This window comes from Protopterus annectens, chromosome 11.part0, assembly GCF_019279795.1.
Source record: "Protopterus annectens isolate FY-2018-M chromosome 11.part0, PAN1.0, whole genome shotgun sequence".
In the NCBI taxonomy this organism is placed as follows: Eukaryota; Metazoa; Chordata; order Ceratodontiformes; family Protopteridae; genus Protopterus; species Protopterus annectens.
This window is the reverse complement of record NC_056745.1, coordinates 217,336,620-217,354,413: the sequence shown is the minus strand read 5'-3', so window position 1 is coordinate 217,354,413 and position 17,794 is coordinate 217,336,620. Positions and strand designations below refer to the sequence as shown.

At 40.0% G+C, this 17,794-nt stretch overlaps 1 protein-coding gene across 1 annotated transcript in view; it reads left to right on the top strand.

Annotated features, from left to right (window-relative positions):
- Positions 1 to 17,794, top strand: part of VEZT (vezatin, adherens junctions transmembrane protein) — a gene marked incomplete in the record, with an annotated part of 850,549 nt that overhangs the window by 65,569 nt on the left and 767,186 nt on the right. Inside the window, 1 exon segment of the mRNA XM_044087638.1 lies at positions 12,819 to 12,953. Within this exon segment, the coding sequence (XP_043943573.1) occupies positions 12,819 to 12,953 (135 nt within the window).

The following is a 17,794-nucleotide window of genomic DNA, read 5'->3' as shown; positions in this document are numbered from 1 at the left end:
CAGTTTGTTCGTTTTCTATTGTTTTATTTATATGTGTGTGTGTGTGTGTGTGTGTGTGTGTGTGTGTGTGTGTGTGTATATATATATATATATATATATATATATATATATATATATATATATATATATATATATATAATTTGCACTTTATTCATCTGCTTTTACTGTATTTATGTTTCTTCCTACTTTATTACTGGGGGCATGGACTACAACTCTGATCTGCGAGATATAACAGTAAGTATCCTTTTCTGTGCTTATAAACTGTTTTTTGAGTGTATGTGTGTATACATATATATATATATATATATATATATTTGTTTCCTGCCTTTCTAAGCTAGTATAGTCCAGTTTTCAGGTTAATGCTGAATTCAGGGCTGTGTTACAAATCTCTGTGTTTGCCCATACCTTACTTGGATAGAATGAAGTTTCTCTGTTCACCTGTGAGAGAGGGGAGCTTTGAGTAGCCTATCTGTCCCTGGAGGAGTGGTTCCAGCCCAGAAATTAGTAGTTTATATGCCATTTTGGGCTAATTTCTAGCTCTTTCATTTCCCTGCTATAAATACCATATTCGCCCGATTTTGCTCACTGGGCAGTGCTGGTTTGCTAGGGTAAAACTATTCCTGGCTGCACAACGTCTCCTCTTCAATTTTTCCCTTGGAACTAGACAAACTTTCAACTTAAGCACTCAAGCCATTCATTTCTCAGCCCAGCACTTGCTCAAAACTTATAGCAAGCATTTATAAACCCTAGTACTAGACCCTCCTGTACTGTACAGAAGGACAAGGCTCTCTATTAGACATTACCAGTCATCCAGTAAAACAGTTCACTGTACCTTTCCAGGCATGTCCAAAGGGCAGTTTCAGGTGTACTCTCCAGTCCAACTGTTGAATCTGGGCATTTTGAGGCAATGTTACAACTGCCTCATGTACACAGACAACCCACTCCTCCTACCACCAAACACTAATACATGCGAGTGATGCAGTTATATAGCCAAATTAAAGGCTAAGCTCTCTCGACCCAAGACTGGATCAGACAGTCAGGAGGAAAAGGGAAATACTTGCATCACACCACCAGTCTTACATAGACCCATTAAACCAGCACCAGCAAAAAACACACACAAATGCACAGAAACATACTCGGAAGGCTCTAAATAAAAATCTGCAAAAGCAACCAAGACCTCCAAAGTAAACATCCAAGCAACCTCCACCCCCCAACACAAACCATATAACACATACTTCACAAAATTAGTGTGCCATGCAATCACAGCCCTTAAGGCAAAATAACATACCTAACATACTAGTAATAGGTGACTTTATAGTCAGGCACACTGATGTCCCACTCACTAGGCTGAATAAGGAGAAGGTTACTGTTAGCTGCATGTTGTGTTATGTGGCGGATCCTGGCACCCAAGTGCTCCGGTCACTCCAGAACAAGTACAAATATGACAATGTCATTGTCCATGTTGGTGTGAATGACCTGAGCCATACCTCCCTGGACTACATGAAGAGAGACATGGAAGAGATCTCTTATCACGTAGCCCAGGCCGGTATGACTCTGACCCTGAGTAGCATCCTGCCCTCATCAAGAATGATACCACGGTATAAAGAAAAAATTCTCAATTTCAACAATTGGGTAAGTTTCTGGTGTCATTCAAAGGGGATCCAGTATCTGTCCGCCTGGGATGACATGCTCGACAAGCCACGCTGCTTCGCTAGAGACGGCTTGCACCTGTCACCCTTAGGCTTTTGAATACTTGCCAAGGCTCTTGCCACCCCCATAGTGCCTTTTTTAGGCAAGGCTTAAAAGACAAACCCACCACCATAAATAGCACAAGTAACAAAAAACTGAGGGTAATGCTACTCAATGCCAGAAGTCTAAACCTCCAAAATGCACGTACTCGAGGCACTCCATATGGAGAAAATCCATATATGTGCAGTAACAGAAACCTGGTTTAAGGCTCCAGAGAGCACCCCAGCACTACCAGGCTACAACTCATACCATACATTTTGGCCACAGAACCCAAACCGAAATACGAAAGGCGGGGGCGTATCCATATTCAAGGATACCCACACCTCCAAGTTAGTGGCATAGCACGATGCTTCAGAGATCATCCACGTGCAACTAACAATGGGCAAAACTGCAATTCAAATTGTAGCTTGCTACAGATCACCCACCATGTCCCAGGACCCCCATTCCGCGTTTCTGGAAACACTGGGAAACATAAAGGTCCTACCAAACACCCTAATATAAACATTAACTAGGAGAACTACTCAAGTACCAACTCCCTTGCCCAACTTTTCCTAGAATTTCTAAACTCAAATGCCCTGGTTCAACTGGTCAACGCTCCCACCAGGGGTGACAACATATTGGACCTGGGCATCACCAACATGGGCGACTGGTGTTCCACGACAGAGGTCAACCCCTCGCTGGTTAGATTTGATCATAAACAAATCACTTTGGATATCCATATTCCGCCCCCACCCCCGGACAAGAAAGCCACCATGAAAAACTTTTCAAAAGCTAACTTCACGTTACGTAAGATCGAGGTGGAAAGTTTCAAAGCCCCCATGCTGAAGGATAACACTGTCCAAGATGCAAAATCCTTTACTAATGTATTCTACGGGCAGCTACAAGAATGCATGGATCGTGCCATCCCAAGCAAAACCAAGACTCACTCTTCCAAGAAAAGGAAACCAGTCTGGTGGACTCCTGCCATAAACAAGCTATACGATAGAAGGAGGAAACTAGTACCGAAAAGAGTAAAATCCCAAGAAGGGAAGACATCCCTGATCAGTATCAGCAAGAAACTACGATCCGTCATAAAATCATCCAAGGTGAGCTTTGAAAGAAAAATTGCCATGGACTCCAAAGATAACCACAAGGCATTCTTTAGCTATGTCAAGAATCTAAGTGGCAATGCTCAGATCTGCTCAGAGTTGGTGCAGAATGGCACAAAATACACTGAACCAACCAATCTCACCAATATCCTGGCAGACAAGTTCAGCGCAAACTTCATCCCCCTCTCACCCCAAAAGGGCACATAACCATACCAGATGAATGTAGAGTCCCTGAAATCACAGACACTCAGGTTAAAACAGCCCTTTCCAAAGCCAAACACAGCATCAATGGGACCGGACGGTGTTCCAGGCTGCGTCCTACACGAGCTCAAAGATGAACTAACCCCTCACGTAAACACACTGTTCAAACTCAGCCTCACCACAGGCTACATACCCATAGAGTGGCACACAGCAACGGTTATTCCACTCCACAAAGGTGGAGCTACAACAGACCCCGGGAACTATTGCCCTATAAGCCTGACTAGCTTGGTCTGCAAGGCTATGGAGCGCATCATCATGGAACTCATTAACAGAGACATTGGGAACCTCCAAACACTGGACCCTACCCAGTTTGGCTTTAAGGGCAGATCATGCCTCCTAAACCTGATGGATTTCTTTGAGACCATTACCAAGGCTATAGACTAGGAAAAGGTGGTACACACAGCCTACCTAGACCTTGCTAAGGCCTTCGACATCATTCCCCATTCTGGTATTACAGACAAGCCCACCAGCCTGAACATAAACCCCTACGTCACAAGATGGGTTGCCAAGTGGCTCATGGATAGAACCCACATGGTGAGAGTTGTGGGAGCTAGGTCCGTCTCTAAACCGGTTACAAGTGGTGTTCCCCAGGGCTCAGTACTAGGACCAGGACCCCTCCTGTTTGGCATATACTTCTCAGAGGTACAGGCAAGCACAGGGGGACTATGGCTGACCAAGGTCGCAGACGACTGCAAACTAGGGGCTATAATTGACTCTCCGGCTGACAGACTTCCTCCAAAAGGGTCTCACCGAGACGGATACCTGGTGTCAAAATCATGGCCTCAAGCTAAATACCAAAAAGTGTATAGTCATCCCCTTTGGAAAAACAAAGTACTCACAAACTACCACATAGGTGGTAGTCCCCTAAATACGGAAGACGTAATAAAGGATCTGGGGACCCAAGTAGATCGTAATCTCACCTTTGCTAATCACATTGCTATAGTGGTTAGAAAATCCTTCTACGTGGCCCACCTAATCACAAAAGGGTTCGCATCCAGATCAAACGCAGTCCTTGTGCCCCTCTACTCCTCAGACCCATCTTGGAGTACAACGCCCCATTTGGGGTGTACCTTACAAGACACCTGCAACAGCTGCAATGACCACAGAAGTACCTCACCAAGAGGATCAATGGCCTCAAACAGATGCCCTATGCAGCTTGACTGAAGGAACTCCAGTTGTACTCTGTTGCATACCGCCTACTCGGAGGTGATCTCTGCCTGACATACAAGGCCATGTCCAACCCAGAATTGATGGACATGCTCCACCTAAAGAAAACCTTATCCCCTCGAGCCACACGCTCTAGAGATCTAAACCTCACCACAACAATAAATAGGACATGCTGGAGGGATAAATTCCTGTCCCAGAGACTTTCCATGCTTTGGAACAAGATCCCAATCTGTTAGGCAGAGCTCCTCGCTAACACTCCTCAAAAGAAACCTTGATGAGTGGATGGGAAATAAAGTTTACCTCTGGGATCACTTCAGTGGCTCTGCTGGATAGAGGCACATGGAACTAATCTAAGGAGGCGGCGAAAGCCAACACATTTTGGCTAGGCTTATAAATGCCTTCAAGCAAATAGCCTGGTACCCACCTATGAACAATGGGTTAGCAAAATTTACAGAAAACCCACATACAGCATCAACTTATTACATTTTGAGAGCAACCACCCTCTCCATCAAAAAATAGGAATTATCAAAGGCCATTATATTACAGTGTCCGGAATGGTTTCCTCTCACAACCACTTCATGGAAGAATGTGAGACACTGTGGCACATGTTACTGAAGAAGGGGGTATGCTGAGGGCACATTTTCCACGATTCGGGATATCATCTTGGAGAAAAGAATGACTGGAGATGTAGTACCCCTTATACACCCCATCTAAACTTTGGCCACAGGTGCATTTTTTAGGAGACAAGTGGATGGGCCTATTACACAAAAAGCCTACAGAGTTTTGCAGTGAGGCCCCCTCAGATTAGGGGTATTTTGATCAAAAACTGGCAGATCTTTTCTTTGTTTAAAGAATTCTGAGACAAAATAGGGAGCCATCCAACTGTGGTCTTTAGAAGGGGCAAGACCATTAAAAATTATGTTGAGCACACATCTGTCCACTGTGAATATGGATGCAGTAACAAAATGGCTGGCACCTATAAATGTGGCTTTTTCAATTATTGTAATGACAATACTGGAATGTAATAACCTGGTGTTAAACCAAATGGCAGTTGGATCAAGGAATTTTTGTAACTGCAACAGTGTGGGGGTGGTTTATGCTGCTATACGTCAAATGTGTAAAAGAGTTTATGTAGGCAAGACGCAGGAAAATCAGAGTGTATTTATGAACATAAAGCTGATATTAGAAAACTGGATAGTAAAAGTGCCTTTGCTAAACACGTTATAGCATACCCCAGTCACAGTTTTCGACTTTTTGTTTTGGAACAAGTGTTACAAGATCTTAGAGGGGGGACCATGGGAGGATAAATTGTAAGAAAGGGAACTGCGTTGGCAGTTTAGATTAAATGCTACTAATCCTCCTGGTCTCAATGAAGGGATGTCTATAGCTTGTGTTTTAAAACTTAAATCTTACACTGTGTAGCCAGGTGCTGTTCTGTGCATTTCAACAGACTATGTATATAAAACAAAGCTTTTTTGTTGGACAAGGATTATTTTTTATTTTCATTTTATGTTTGTAAACTAGTAGATAACATAATAATTTTTTTGTCTTAACCTGTAACATGTTGCTTTAAGGCATGTTTTTTTACAAGTGAGTGGATTGATGATGCAAACTGTCATGTGATTATAGGGAGGGGTATTTAAACTTGGTGTTTGTGCTTTTGTAACAGATTCTGATTAAGTATATTTTTATACGAAAGCAATCAATCATGTAAATTTTGCTGTGTGTTATTAAACTACTGGAAGCTCTTCTTGGCCTGCATTTTTCATTCCTGGACTATCTTGCTGGTGGTAGAATTTTGCAAAAAAAATGCAGCAGCCTTCCTAGCAGCCCGGATTACAGATTAGCTTTATTTAAAGATAGCTAGTACTTTTTTTTTTCTTTGGGCTAAGAGTTAATGTTTTCTGAAAGCATACAAGCTGTTTAACATCTGGGAGGGGAGTACTGATGATAAAAAAAGACCCCAATCCATGTAAGTGGGAACATGGGCTGCAACATGTACCTAAGCATGGGCTGCATTAACTATAGGTTAAGTAATGCCTGTGGGTGCAGTTATTAGTTTGACAGTTTTTCCTATTGGAGGGTTAAACTTCATTTTTGAAGATGTACATAATTGTATGGGTTTGCTCTAAGGTAAGAGGGGATATGGTGGTGTGAAAATGTATTTAGTTTGAGATTTTTAAAATAAAGTGTCTTGAAAAAATGAGGCATAAGTTCGAATGAAGATGAGAAGAGACAACTGCATAAACGATAGCGCTGCCAGATATTAGTATGCACATGTAAAACAAAAAGTTGGAAATAAACATTCAAAAGATTGTCCTGTATATTAGGATGGTTCACTGACTTTTTTTGTCATAATTGCTATGCTATCCATATTATATTGGAAAGTAAATGGTCTTACAGGTGTAGAAAAAAAATGAGAGCATTGAATTGTCGTGCAGAATGGAAATAGCAATGTTGCAGGAAATGCATTTGGAACGAAATGAGCATGTGAATTTGACAAATTATTTCTGGATGGATATTCAGCAGAATATCTGGAACAAAAGATAAGGGGAGTAAGAATACTGATTTCTGTTACTACTGGAGTTCCCCTAGCAGAGGGGGGAAAAGATGATGATGGTAGATTTATAGTAGTAAGGGACTAATGGCAAGGAAGGAGAATTACGCTGGCATGTATTTTTATTCTACCAAAAACTGCTATTATGGAGATTAAGGACAATTTGGGAGAAATCTGTTTTCAACAGGGATTATTACTTGTAGGTGTTGACTGGGATTTGATTTCCAATAGCAATGATGTATTGGGGGACCTAGAAAGAAAAGTATAACCAAAGAGAGTAGACTTAAGAAATTTATGAAACTTCTCTGCACTGCAGTTTCACGTACAGGTTAGGTATATTTTTAAAGGAACTTAGTCATGTTTAGTGCTTGTATCTTATCTATGTGCATAATCAAGAGCTTCCACCTTTTCAATTTTTGTATTCTGTTTTAATATCTTCCCACATATCTTTAGTTGTCATAATGGACTCCGTTTTGGTTCATACATCTAAGTAATTCATCTTTTGTTCCCATAAATATGGGAATTGCTGAACCAGTCTGTGTGTGGGTACATAATATATGGCTATAGACTTTGTTTTAGCTTTCATGTCAACTTATCAACCTACATTTCCCTGATGGTAAAATCTGAAAAAATAAATTTACCAAAACTACTTTTGAGTGAACCTTAAAAACAATTTTTTTGTGGAGGGCAAGTCCCCTGCCCCCTTGATGTGTGTGTGTGTGTGTGGGGGGGGGGGGGGGGGGCAGTATGAAAGTGTAAATCTGAAAATGTGTGTAGTATTATGATGTATAAAATCTGGCTGTGTGAGCATTATAGAGTGCATATCCAATCCTTTTCCTAGTTCAGTGTCAGCTGAGAAGGTTGGAGATGTGGAAGAAAAGTCTAGTTGTGAATGGAGGTGTGGTGTTTGTTGCTGCATAGGTAGTACCAGTGTAAAGGAAAGCAGATGAATAACTGACTGGTGGTCAGTAACTTTTGGTGCAGAAAAGGAGAATTTGGAGAGTATTGAACAACTGCTACAAGAGGTGATAGCTTCAAAACTTTAGTCCAGCAGACTTGTGGATGACAAACTGATGGGACTGATTAACATTAAGAAAAAAACAGAATAATCTATACTGTTTGTGCGAAATGGCAGCAAATGTTTTTGGAGAAGCTAAAAAAAAAATCTAAAAATGATGTAATAAAAGGGCAGTGTGGGTTTAGACATCAACAAAACACAAAAGTCATATTCAGCAGCAGTAGTGGAGAGTGATGTAAATAAACGTGAAGAAAAGCAGGTGCTGAAATGAAAACCATGACCACAGGCAGGAATAAAATATAACAGATTGCATTATTGACAATATGAATTTTTGGATAATTTAAAAGTGCCATTAAGTTTTTGTGCCCAGAATGGTAGCTTACTTTTATATGGGACTTTTTTGTAATATAACTTTTGAAGTTAGTGTTAATGGAATGAATCTTGTTACAATGGAAGTCCATTTTTCCCTCAAGTTGTGCAATTTAGAACTGATAAATTTGAAGCAAGTGAACTATTGCATTATTTAAAAAGGATGTTTGAATCTGTAAAAAGGGATGAAACTAGAGAGAAATGGAGGTGGGGAAATTTAAGTGATTTTGAAAATGGGGGCAGCATTGGTTATGTGGCAAGAGCAAGGGGGACATTAGGATATTTTGGAAAAACTAAAACATGTTGCAGAGATTGCATCTGATTTTTATGTTATTAATTAAATGTGGGTATTGCAGAGAAAATAAACTTGGTCTGTGGATATAAGACAGAGTACAGGGAGTATAAAAAATCTAGCCACTTTTGGTTTGACTGAAAAAAGCTGAGGATGAGGTAAAGATGTGATGGAAGAATTGTGCACGTGAGGAAACAAGTTTCTGATGAGGAGAATAAAGGTGAAAAAATGAACAAAGGATACAGATGGAGGTGGAATTGCAACCAAACAGTATTCAGGATAAACAAGTACACAATATAAAACACAATGATTAGGTGGTGTTGCAAGAAGTAGAAATTAAGACTGAATGTTCCGATCTGATGATAACAGAAAGTGAAAAAGAAAAATTACAATAAAAAATTGATTGGTGAAAGAGTTAAAGTAAGAAAGAGAAAAAGAGAAAAACTTTCTGACCTAAGTTTAAAAAGTGAAAAGAAAAACATAACTGTTTAACTGATTTTAATGAATATGAGTAGTAGTTTAAATGATGCTCAGAAAATTAGTATTATAATGGTGTGGTAAGCTAGATGCTGACATTATTGGGTTACAACATTGGAGATTTATTGATAAGAGAAAAATAGAATTCGGGCAGAAAAGTTGTAGGGAAATAGGCTTATGGAATTTAGGAAAGGATTCCTGCTCAGGGTTGTTGTTTTTATTTAATGAAAAAAAATTGAAGATTAAGGCATAGGATGAGCAGGAAGAGCCACAGTGGTGGAGATGAGGTGGGGGCGGAGAAGTTTTTAAACTATTAAAGATATAGCCATTTACTGCAGTGAAGGAGACAGAACAGTCATTTGAAGATCCATAACCTTTTCTGATGATAAATGAGTATTGCAGATATAGGTGATTTTACTTGTTACTTAATTTGTCAGGTACGAAAAAAAATAAATTGGGGAGCTTGAAATTGTTTAAAGGCAGACAGCTTACATTTAAAACTACTGGTCAGGTGGATTATTTTTTGAGGTCAGACAGAATAAGAGATGGAGGTAGTTAACTAGCAGGTTTTATATCATATTGCATTTTAGTTAGAAATTTGTAAAGATACCTTTGGCTTCATTAACGCTGTATTAAAACTAATGGGAGCATATTAAAAGGGAAATATTGTTACAAGAAATGAAGATTTTATGAATAGGTCACTTGACCACAAAATATTTTTATAATTTTTGAGCAGAGTAGTGGATGAGCTTTATCCTGTCCCAGAGACTTCCCATGCTTTGGAACAAGATTCCAATCTACATTAGGCAGAGCTCCTCACTAACGCTCTTCAAAAGAAACCTTGACGAGTGGATGGGAAACAGAAAGTATACCCCGGGGATCACTTCAGTGGCTGTGCTGGACAGAGGCACAGGGAACTAATCTAAGGGGGCAGCGAAAGCCAACACATTCTGGCTAGGCTTATAAAATGCCTTCGGGCAGATAGCCTAGTACCTACCTATGAACCTAACAAAAATATAAGGAGGTGTATTCGGACTTAAATCATATATAAGAAAAACTTAATATGTGGGGAAGAATTGGAGAAGCATAGCAAAAGGTATCTTTTCAAGGAAATCTCTATTTCTTCTTAATAATTGAAAGGTAAAAAGGTTTTTCTATATTTACAAAGATGGCAAATATTAAAGAAGGTTCATTGAGAGCATTGATAAAGATGATAAAAGCAGAGTTTGTACATATTATTGTGGATTATGTAAATATATGAAAAAATAGAGTGAGATCAAATAAAATGGAATTGTAGTAAGTTTTCAGAAGGTATAGTGAGAAACCTAGAAAAAGAGGTTACTTTACGTGAATGAATTTGATGGGATAAGTTATACATTTTACAAGAAACTGGAAATGTGGCAAAGTAAGATACCTTTGAAGATAGATGAATGGAAAAAGGAAAGATTTACTAGAGGAAGTGTGTGAGGAGAGTTCGTAAATAGAGGGGAGGTTACTAAATTTATGTAGAAAAATGTGGATGAAAGCAACCTTCAAAAGTGGAGACCCATCACCTTAAACACCACAGATTATAAGATTATGATGAGAATATTACAGTTTAAGTTAGAAAAGATTGCAAGGAGGTTTAGGTTCAAGGTGTGAAAAGAAAAATCCAGAAACAATTAATTTTAGTTAATGAGATGGTGAATGACATTAAAAAGAAACCGATATAAAGTGATGGTGGGAGATGTACATAAGACTTTATATTGAACGTGTGCAGGTTTATTGACTATTAACTAGTATGGAATCCAAGGTAAGATTTTGAATATAATGTGATCATCTTATGGAAAGAATAAAGTTACAATTCTAATGAATTGCTGTCCAGTCATGAAGACCCAATTAGTAGTGTTCTGTTCGCTCTTGCTTTGAATTCAGTTGCAAGTGAGTAAAATTGTTTTTATGGAAGACAGTAGTAGAAAATAGGGTTAATATTTAGACAAAAGTTAAAGTACCACTTATGATTTAGCAGTTGTTGCTGTCTTTTGGCTTTTCCCGGTTATGGCTCGCCACAGCGGAACTCCGGTCCGCTAATGATTGGCAGTAGATTTTGACGAATGCCAAGGTGCCAGCTCACTTATGATTTAGCAGTAGTAATGACAAATAAGCTGTGGTTGAAATAATGTTTGATAGACTTAAATAGAAAGCTGGAGAAAAGTAAATGCTTAGAAGATGTGGGAGGAATTTAGTTTTCCAAAAATTACATTACTGTTTTAGAGATTACATCTTTAGAAAATTATTTTAAAAGTATTTCTAGAACAGTAGCAGTACCTACCTGAGGAGAAAATTCAAAAAGAGGAAATAAGATACAAAACCGTGTACGCAAGATTTTTTTTGTGGACATTATATTTCATTTCCTTTAACATGTAATTAAATTGTTAAAGTTGCATGAGAGACTGAGCAGCAAATGTCTGAACATGTATAAATTCGGAAATTTGGAAAGCAAGAGCTGATGTTTTGTCTAATATTTCTGCCAAGCTCTATTTTTTTAATTTGCTTTTAAAACTGTAAATAAACCAGTTATACAACAAATAACTATTTACATAGGTCCATAGCTGATGCATTTTTTATGGTAGAATGGGGAGAAGAGACTACTATATACCAGTCTAATGTAAGTTTGATATTCTGTGGAATACAGATAAATATTATGAATATGTAACTATAGAAAATATGTATATACAATGTAAGCACTTTAAACATGTACCCCATACTCTCTTCAGTAAGTACCATGAGATCTTTTACATTCATCTGAGCTACCACTAGGATGACACAGCAGAATATGGCACATTATTTTAATATACATAGTAGTATGCAAATTCTAGCCAAAAGCTAGTATATTCCCGTTACCTTTATCCATTTTTTCAGATTTATTTATTTTGGAGAGAGTTTAATGGAGAGCTGTGTAATTTCATTTCCTGCTAAATTACCTTTCAGCAGTGATGTAAAGCATTAAGACGGCATATATTTGTGTCTGCAATAGAAATGCCCTGCAGCATAAGCAGACAAGGAAGGAAACATTAAATGCTGTTGCTTTTAAGAAGTATTCCAGACAGCATTTCAGATAACTTAACAGTCTGTTTCTTTAGGGAAAAAAAACTAGAAAAATATATATATAGATAGATATATGGGTCCCCTTCACATTGCCGACACTTCAAAATGCCGAATTTCATATGACTGAGACCATATGATCGACATTTGAAATGCCGACAATGCGGAACCGGCATCTCCGTACAGTGTGGAATGGAAAGATTTCCATTCTTGCACTGTATTGCGATCTCAGGAGTTGGTATGTTTAAGTTACAGGGTGTGTGGTGGGCAGAGCCCCCTAAGTGGGGGTGCAGGGGTGTCTTGCCCCCCTGCTAGCAGTGTTTAGGTAAGGGTTTGTTTTTTACTTTTATATTTCATATGTTTGATATTTCAAATGTCGATCATATGGTCTCTGCCATATGAAATTCGGCATTTTGAAGTGTCGAACATGTGAAGTAGATCTATCTGTGTATATATATATATATATATATATATATATATATATTTATATTTATTTATTTATATATATATATATATATATATATATATATATATATATATACATACACACACACACACACACACACACACACACACACACACACACACACACACACACACACACACACACACCTTTTACTTTGCATCTAGCTTGCTGAAGTGTAACTTCTTGTTTGACTATGGTATAAATATCAGCCCAGCAGAACATGTATTTAAAATGCAAGTATGTCAGAGGCAAGTTTGAGTAAGACAGCTTTTTGATTTTTCCCCTTTTAGAATTCCCCACTGTACCAGTACTTGCAGGATATAGGACGCAGTGACTTTGAAGTATGTCCAGCACCATCTCGGGAATCGGAACCATACTCCTCCAAAGAGGGACAACAGGAACAGGATATCCACACTACTTTAAATGTGAGTGTTCAAGACCGAAATCTACCATTTCTATTCCACCCCCTCCCAGAATGTTGCACATAGAAGCCTAGGTAGTATTTCAACTTTAGTGGAATTGAAAAAAAGAATATTAGTTTTGCATATATAGACTATATGCAGGCAAATCAGAAATATTTTAGTAGGAGTATTAGTACAACATATTGCGAACACTAGAGTAAAAGAAATATTTCTGCTGTGACACATTTCATTGGAAGAAAATTCAGGCATAATTATACAAAATAAACAATAGTAATGCATTGCATACAACTGATACTTGTGAGAAGAATGTAAAGTATGTGCATCTTTATAATATTTGAACAGAGTATTAAATACTTATGTGTGTATAATAAATATATATATATATATATATATATATATATATATATATATATATATATATATATATATATATATATAACATGGACAGATGAAAGAGAAACCTTCAAAAACTTGTTGCAGCTGTTGGTAGTGTACCCTTTGGTTAATTTCACTTTCCACAGTCCTTTTAAGTAATACAGCTAGGATCCAACCAAACTGCCATATTGTATTGTCATCTTTTTTCGTTTCATAGCATATCTCCTTAAATTGTATGCCTTAAAAATTAAGTATCCTGTGGTCGTCAAGAAAGCAACCCCCCTATACACACACACACACACACTTCTTTCTGTATTTTGCTTGAAGTAAAGTCGGAGGCTTCCATTAACCAGTGAAATGGCGCATTTAAACCACAGCTTTACAGTACAAGTTGATTAATAAACTTGCGGCAGAAATATATTTGATGCACATCCATAAGTAGACTGTATTGCTATTTAACCAGGGCTTGCATCCTGTCTTCATAATTTCAGCCCACGCATGTCTCTGTACATGACAAAGCTTCTTTATGCTTCTTTTGGCATACTTTACACTCCCATTTTTCTGCTTTACAAGACGTTTGGACTACAGCTAATGTTATGCTAAGCCAGTATGGCAGTCTGAAGTACAAGTGAAGCTTATAATAAAAATGATTGTTTAGTCCTAGTAAAAGAAGTGTCTAAAGTTGAAATAGAAGCATTATGTATATATTAAAAAAAAAAGTATGTTTGCATGACTGTTAACATATACATTCTTTGTGATTGTCTGTATGTATACTTTTTATTGTTTTAATATTTGGATGTATTTATACATGTTTCATTCTGCTGTGCTTTCACAGAGTTGGATTTGATTAATCATGTGACTGTACTGTGAATGTTTAATGAGATAAGATGCACTTTGTTATTACTGGGAAGTATTTACAGTAATATGCAATGAAACTACTCAATTTATATATATATTGGAGTCTCCTATGGTATATTTTTCTTTTAGTTTTCATTTTTGTTCTGCAGCTTTGTGTTCATTTTTTCAATATTGGCAGTAAAAAATTTACTGCATTGAACTGTCATTTTTGTGTGTCTGTGTTTTTCATCCTGGAAATATTTATGCTGTGTGCTTGCTTTGTGTAGGAGAGACTGAGATGGTTAGAACTAGATTGCAGGAAAACAGAAGGGTGGAGGATATTGTTGCAGCACACTTTTTTTCTTTTCTTTTTTTCTTGCATCATTCTTCCTTTTCTGTTTCACTTGCTGTTGAGCTTTTCCCAGCTGGATTTGAACCCCTTGGTTCCCCATGGGTGAGAGAGATGCCCAGATCCTCTGGAGTGAGAGACATATGGAAAGACTATCATCCCTGCAGACATCAGGCAGTCTGCAGCCTTGCTGACATCCCAACAACTGAAGATGTTTGTTTGTGTATGTCCTATATGGGCTGCCTATGTCCCACTTACCTGCATGTGCTTGGTCTTTCACACAGGTAGGCAAGGGCTGCCATCAGTGGCTTGGATATCCCGCCCACTGCTTGCAGTATGTTGCCCTTTCTGTCATATCCCTGAAGTTTACCATATTATGTATTACATTCCTTGCCAGTCCACATTAAAAGGATTTGTCACACATTACCATGACAAGTAATGCTGAATTGTATAAAAAGTTGTTATTTTGATGAACACATTTAAACTATCAGATGAACTGCCTGTTCTTAGTAAGTTGTTTTAAGTTTTCCACATTTTGACCATTTGTTCCACATTATGAAAGGTAGTGCTCCTGGTTTCGAAGATGGAAGGGTTGAGCTATGCTTCCCCTGCTTGTTTTGTGAAGCAGACTCCTCCTCTGTAGTTGGGGCTTTATCCCTGTATACCACCAGAGAGGCTGTATGCGGCACACTTTTTTTTGAATAAATAATGTGAGAGTGTTCGATCTCGCCGTTTGTTCTTACACCTGGGTTCGGAGCCGATCCTCGGCTCCGTGTCGGCCGCTTGCAAGCTCTGCATCGAGAAGAAGCTCGAGACTAACCTAACTCCCACAATCCCCCTCTGCCTTTACCTCAGATCTAGTTTGCCGCTGCAGCGTTCGCATCACTTGATCGAGCTCGAGCACCTAAAGCTAAGATTTAAGGATTTTTTTCTTGTATTCTTGAAAATTATATATTTCTATATCTTGTTTGTTGACTGTGTGTCTGTGTGATACTGTCTTGAGGATATTCTCGGTACCAGTTAAAGTTTTTAACTTGTTTAGAGTTTCCCTCGGGGCCTATCCCACCCTTTACAGGACTTGACTACCGGATTAGACTTTTCTTGCTGGATTTGACAATTTTTATCGGATTTGACTTCATAACTGGACTTGACCTTTTCTTGTTACTATCCCTATTGTTAGCTTTACAAAAATGTCTGAGAAAGCTAAATCGGGATTTAAACGTTGCCAATGTGGGCAAAAGATAGCAGTTACTGACAATCATAGTTCCTGCGTCTACTGTCTTGGCCCTCTCCATCTGCAAGAAGACTGTTCAATTTGTCATTCTTTCAGTGGGAGGGTCATGACAGATAGGCGCAGGAAACTCATGGATAGGGGTTTGTTAAAACCTACTTTTCAAGAGGCTCTGGATGCTTCAGACCAGGCATCCAAATCCTCGAAGGAATCGAAGACGTCGGAGCCCAAGTCATCGGCTCCAAGCTCTTCAGTTAAGGTTCGATCACCGGTTCCACAGGCTTCGGGACCGAGTGTTCAACTGTTGTCAGTTTCCGAGCCTCGAGTCTTGGAACCGGTGACGGAGCTCCCTCCCCCGACACTGTTGAGGTCGGCTCCGTCTTCGATTCCTTCGACCCGTTCTTCCAGGCCCCTCTCCGACACCGATGTAGACCGCGTGGTGCAGAAGTTGATGGAGAATACGGCCTTATCCAAACTCATCTCGGTCTCCTCTCAATTGGTGTCGAGACTTGAAGGCCTCCCATTATCTCCATCTGTTCCTCCTCCGAGACCTGTCCAGTCTTTGGAGCTGGAAGAAGCTGATCTGCTGATTGTGAAGCCCTCGGTGCCAGAACCGTCCTTTTCTCGGTCGGCTCCGTTCACCTCGACTCCGTCGGATCCGGTACCGGAGTCTCAGAGCCGAAGATCCATGCTTGGTTCCGGGACCGAGAGTCGGACTGATGTTTCGGTTCCGACTCTCCCTCTCGGGGCCTTGGCTCGGATCGATTCGGCTCCATCCTTGGGGTCGATGCCTTCGGTGCCTGTTTCGGGGATTCTTCCCATTTCTTCAGAACCGGGAGATACCTCGACTCGGGACCCGGGGGCCTTCGACCTCATGAGGAAGGTGTTGTCTACCCAGACAACCACATCAGTAGAAGCAGCCTCTCTTCCCCATAAAGGACCGTTATCCTCCTCTGCACCAACGGCTACATCCAAGCGTCAAGCACCTGTGTCTCAGCCACCCCTGGAGGGTGCCCCCTCTTCCTCGGAGGCTTCTTCGGATGCTCCCCTCGAAGAAGTCCCTAGGAAAAGATTGTGTAAGAGGAGACACTTAGATTCTCCACAAGAATCATTGACATCGGACACTGACTTGGATGAGTCAGAAGGGTCCCCAAAGTCACCTTCAGAGGATGTCTCTTTTTCTGACATCTTGGAGATCCTAAAACAGAGAGGTGATTGGCAATCCCTCCCCCCTTCTGAGGATGAGTCAGTCTTGCTGAAGGCATTTGGTGCTCGCCCTTCCTCCTCCTGGGTCACTCCGCCCTTCGATGAGTTAATGGAGCTGATTGCTCGAAGGGCGTGGGAGACACCTGACACGGTGGAACCAGTCCCTAGAAAGCCTAATAAGTATATTACTGCACCCCAAAACAAGGCCTATCTCACAAAGGGAGTTCCAGTGGACGCTATGGTGGTGGCAGCGGCCACGAAAAAGGAGATGTCGGAATCTTCCTCATCTGTCCATCCGCCTAACAAAGATTCTAGGACTATGGACAGGTACGGGAAGCGCATTTTTAGTTCAGCGGCTTTTTCTATGCGATCCCTGAACTATTTGACCCACTTTACACGACTACAGAGGGATCTAATCAAAGAGTTGGGAGATACCCTCCAGGGTACTACAGATGCTGCTGTTTCAGACAAAGTTACAGCACATCTCAATACCCTTACATCATTGTAAACTCGTCCATGAGGCTGATCTCATACGCAGCCGAAGGATCGAGTAGGGCAGCAGCTTCAGCGATTGCTCTTTGTAGACAATCCTGGATGCGCTTATGTTCATTTGCGGAAGCCTTCAAGTCTTCCTTTACTAACGCCCCATTTGACGGTGCCACTCTATTTGGCCCCAAAGTAAAGGAGACCCTTACCCGGTGTGAACAGGAGGGAAAGACTCTGTCTGCTGTCTGAGTCCGTTTTTCCACCCCATCCAGACCGTACCCCAAAGGGCAACGCGGTGGAAAAATGTGGTTTCGAAAACCCCAAGGATCTTTCCCAGGCATGCAGGGTGATGCCCCCTCT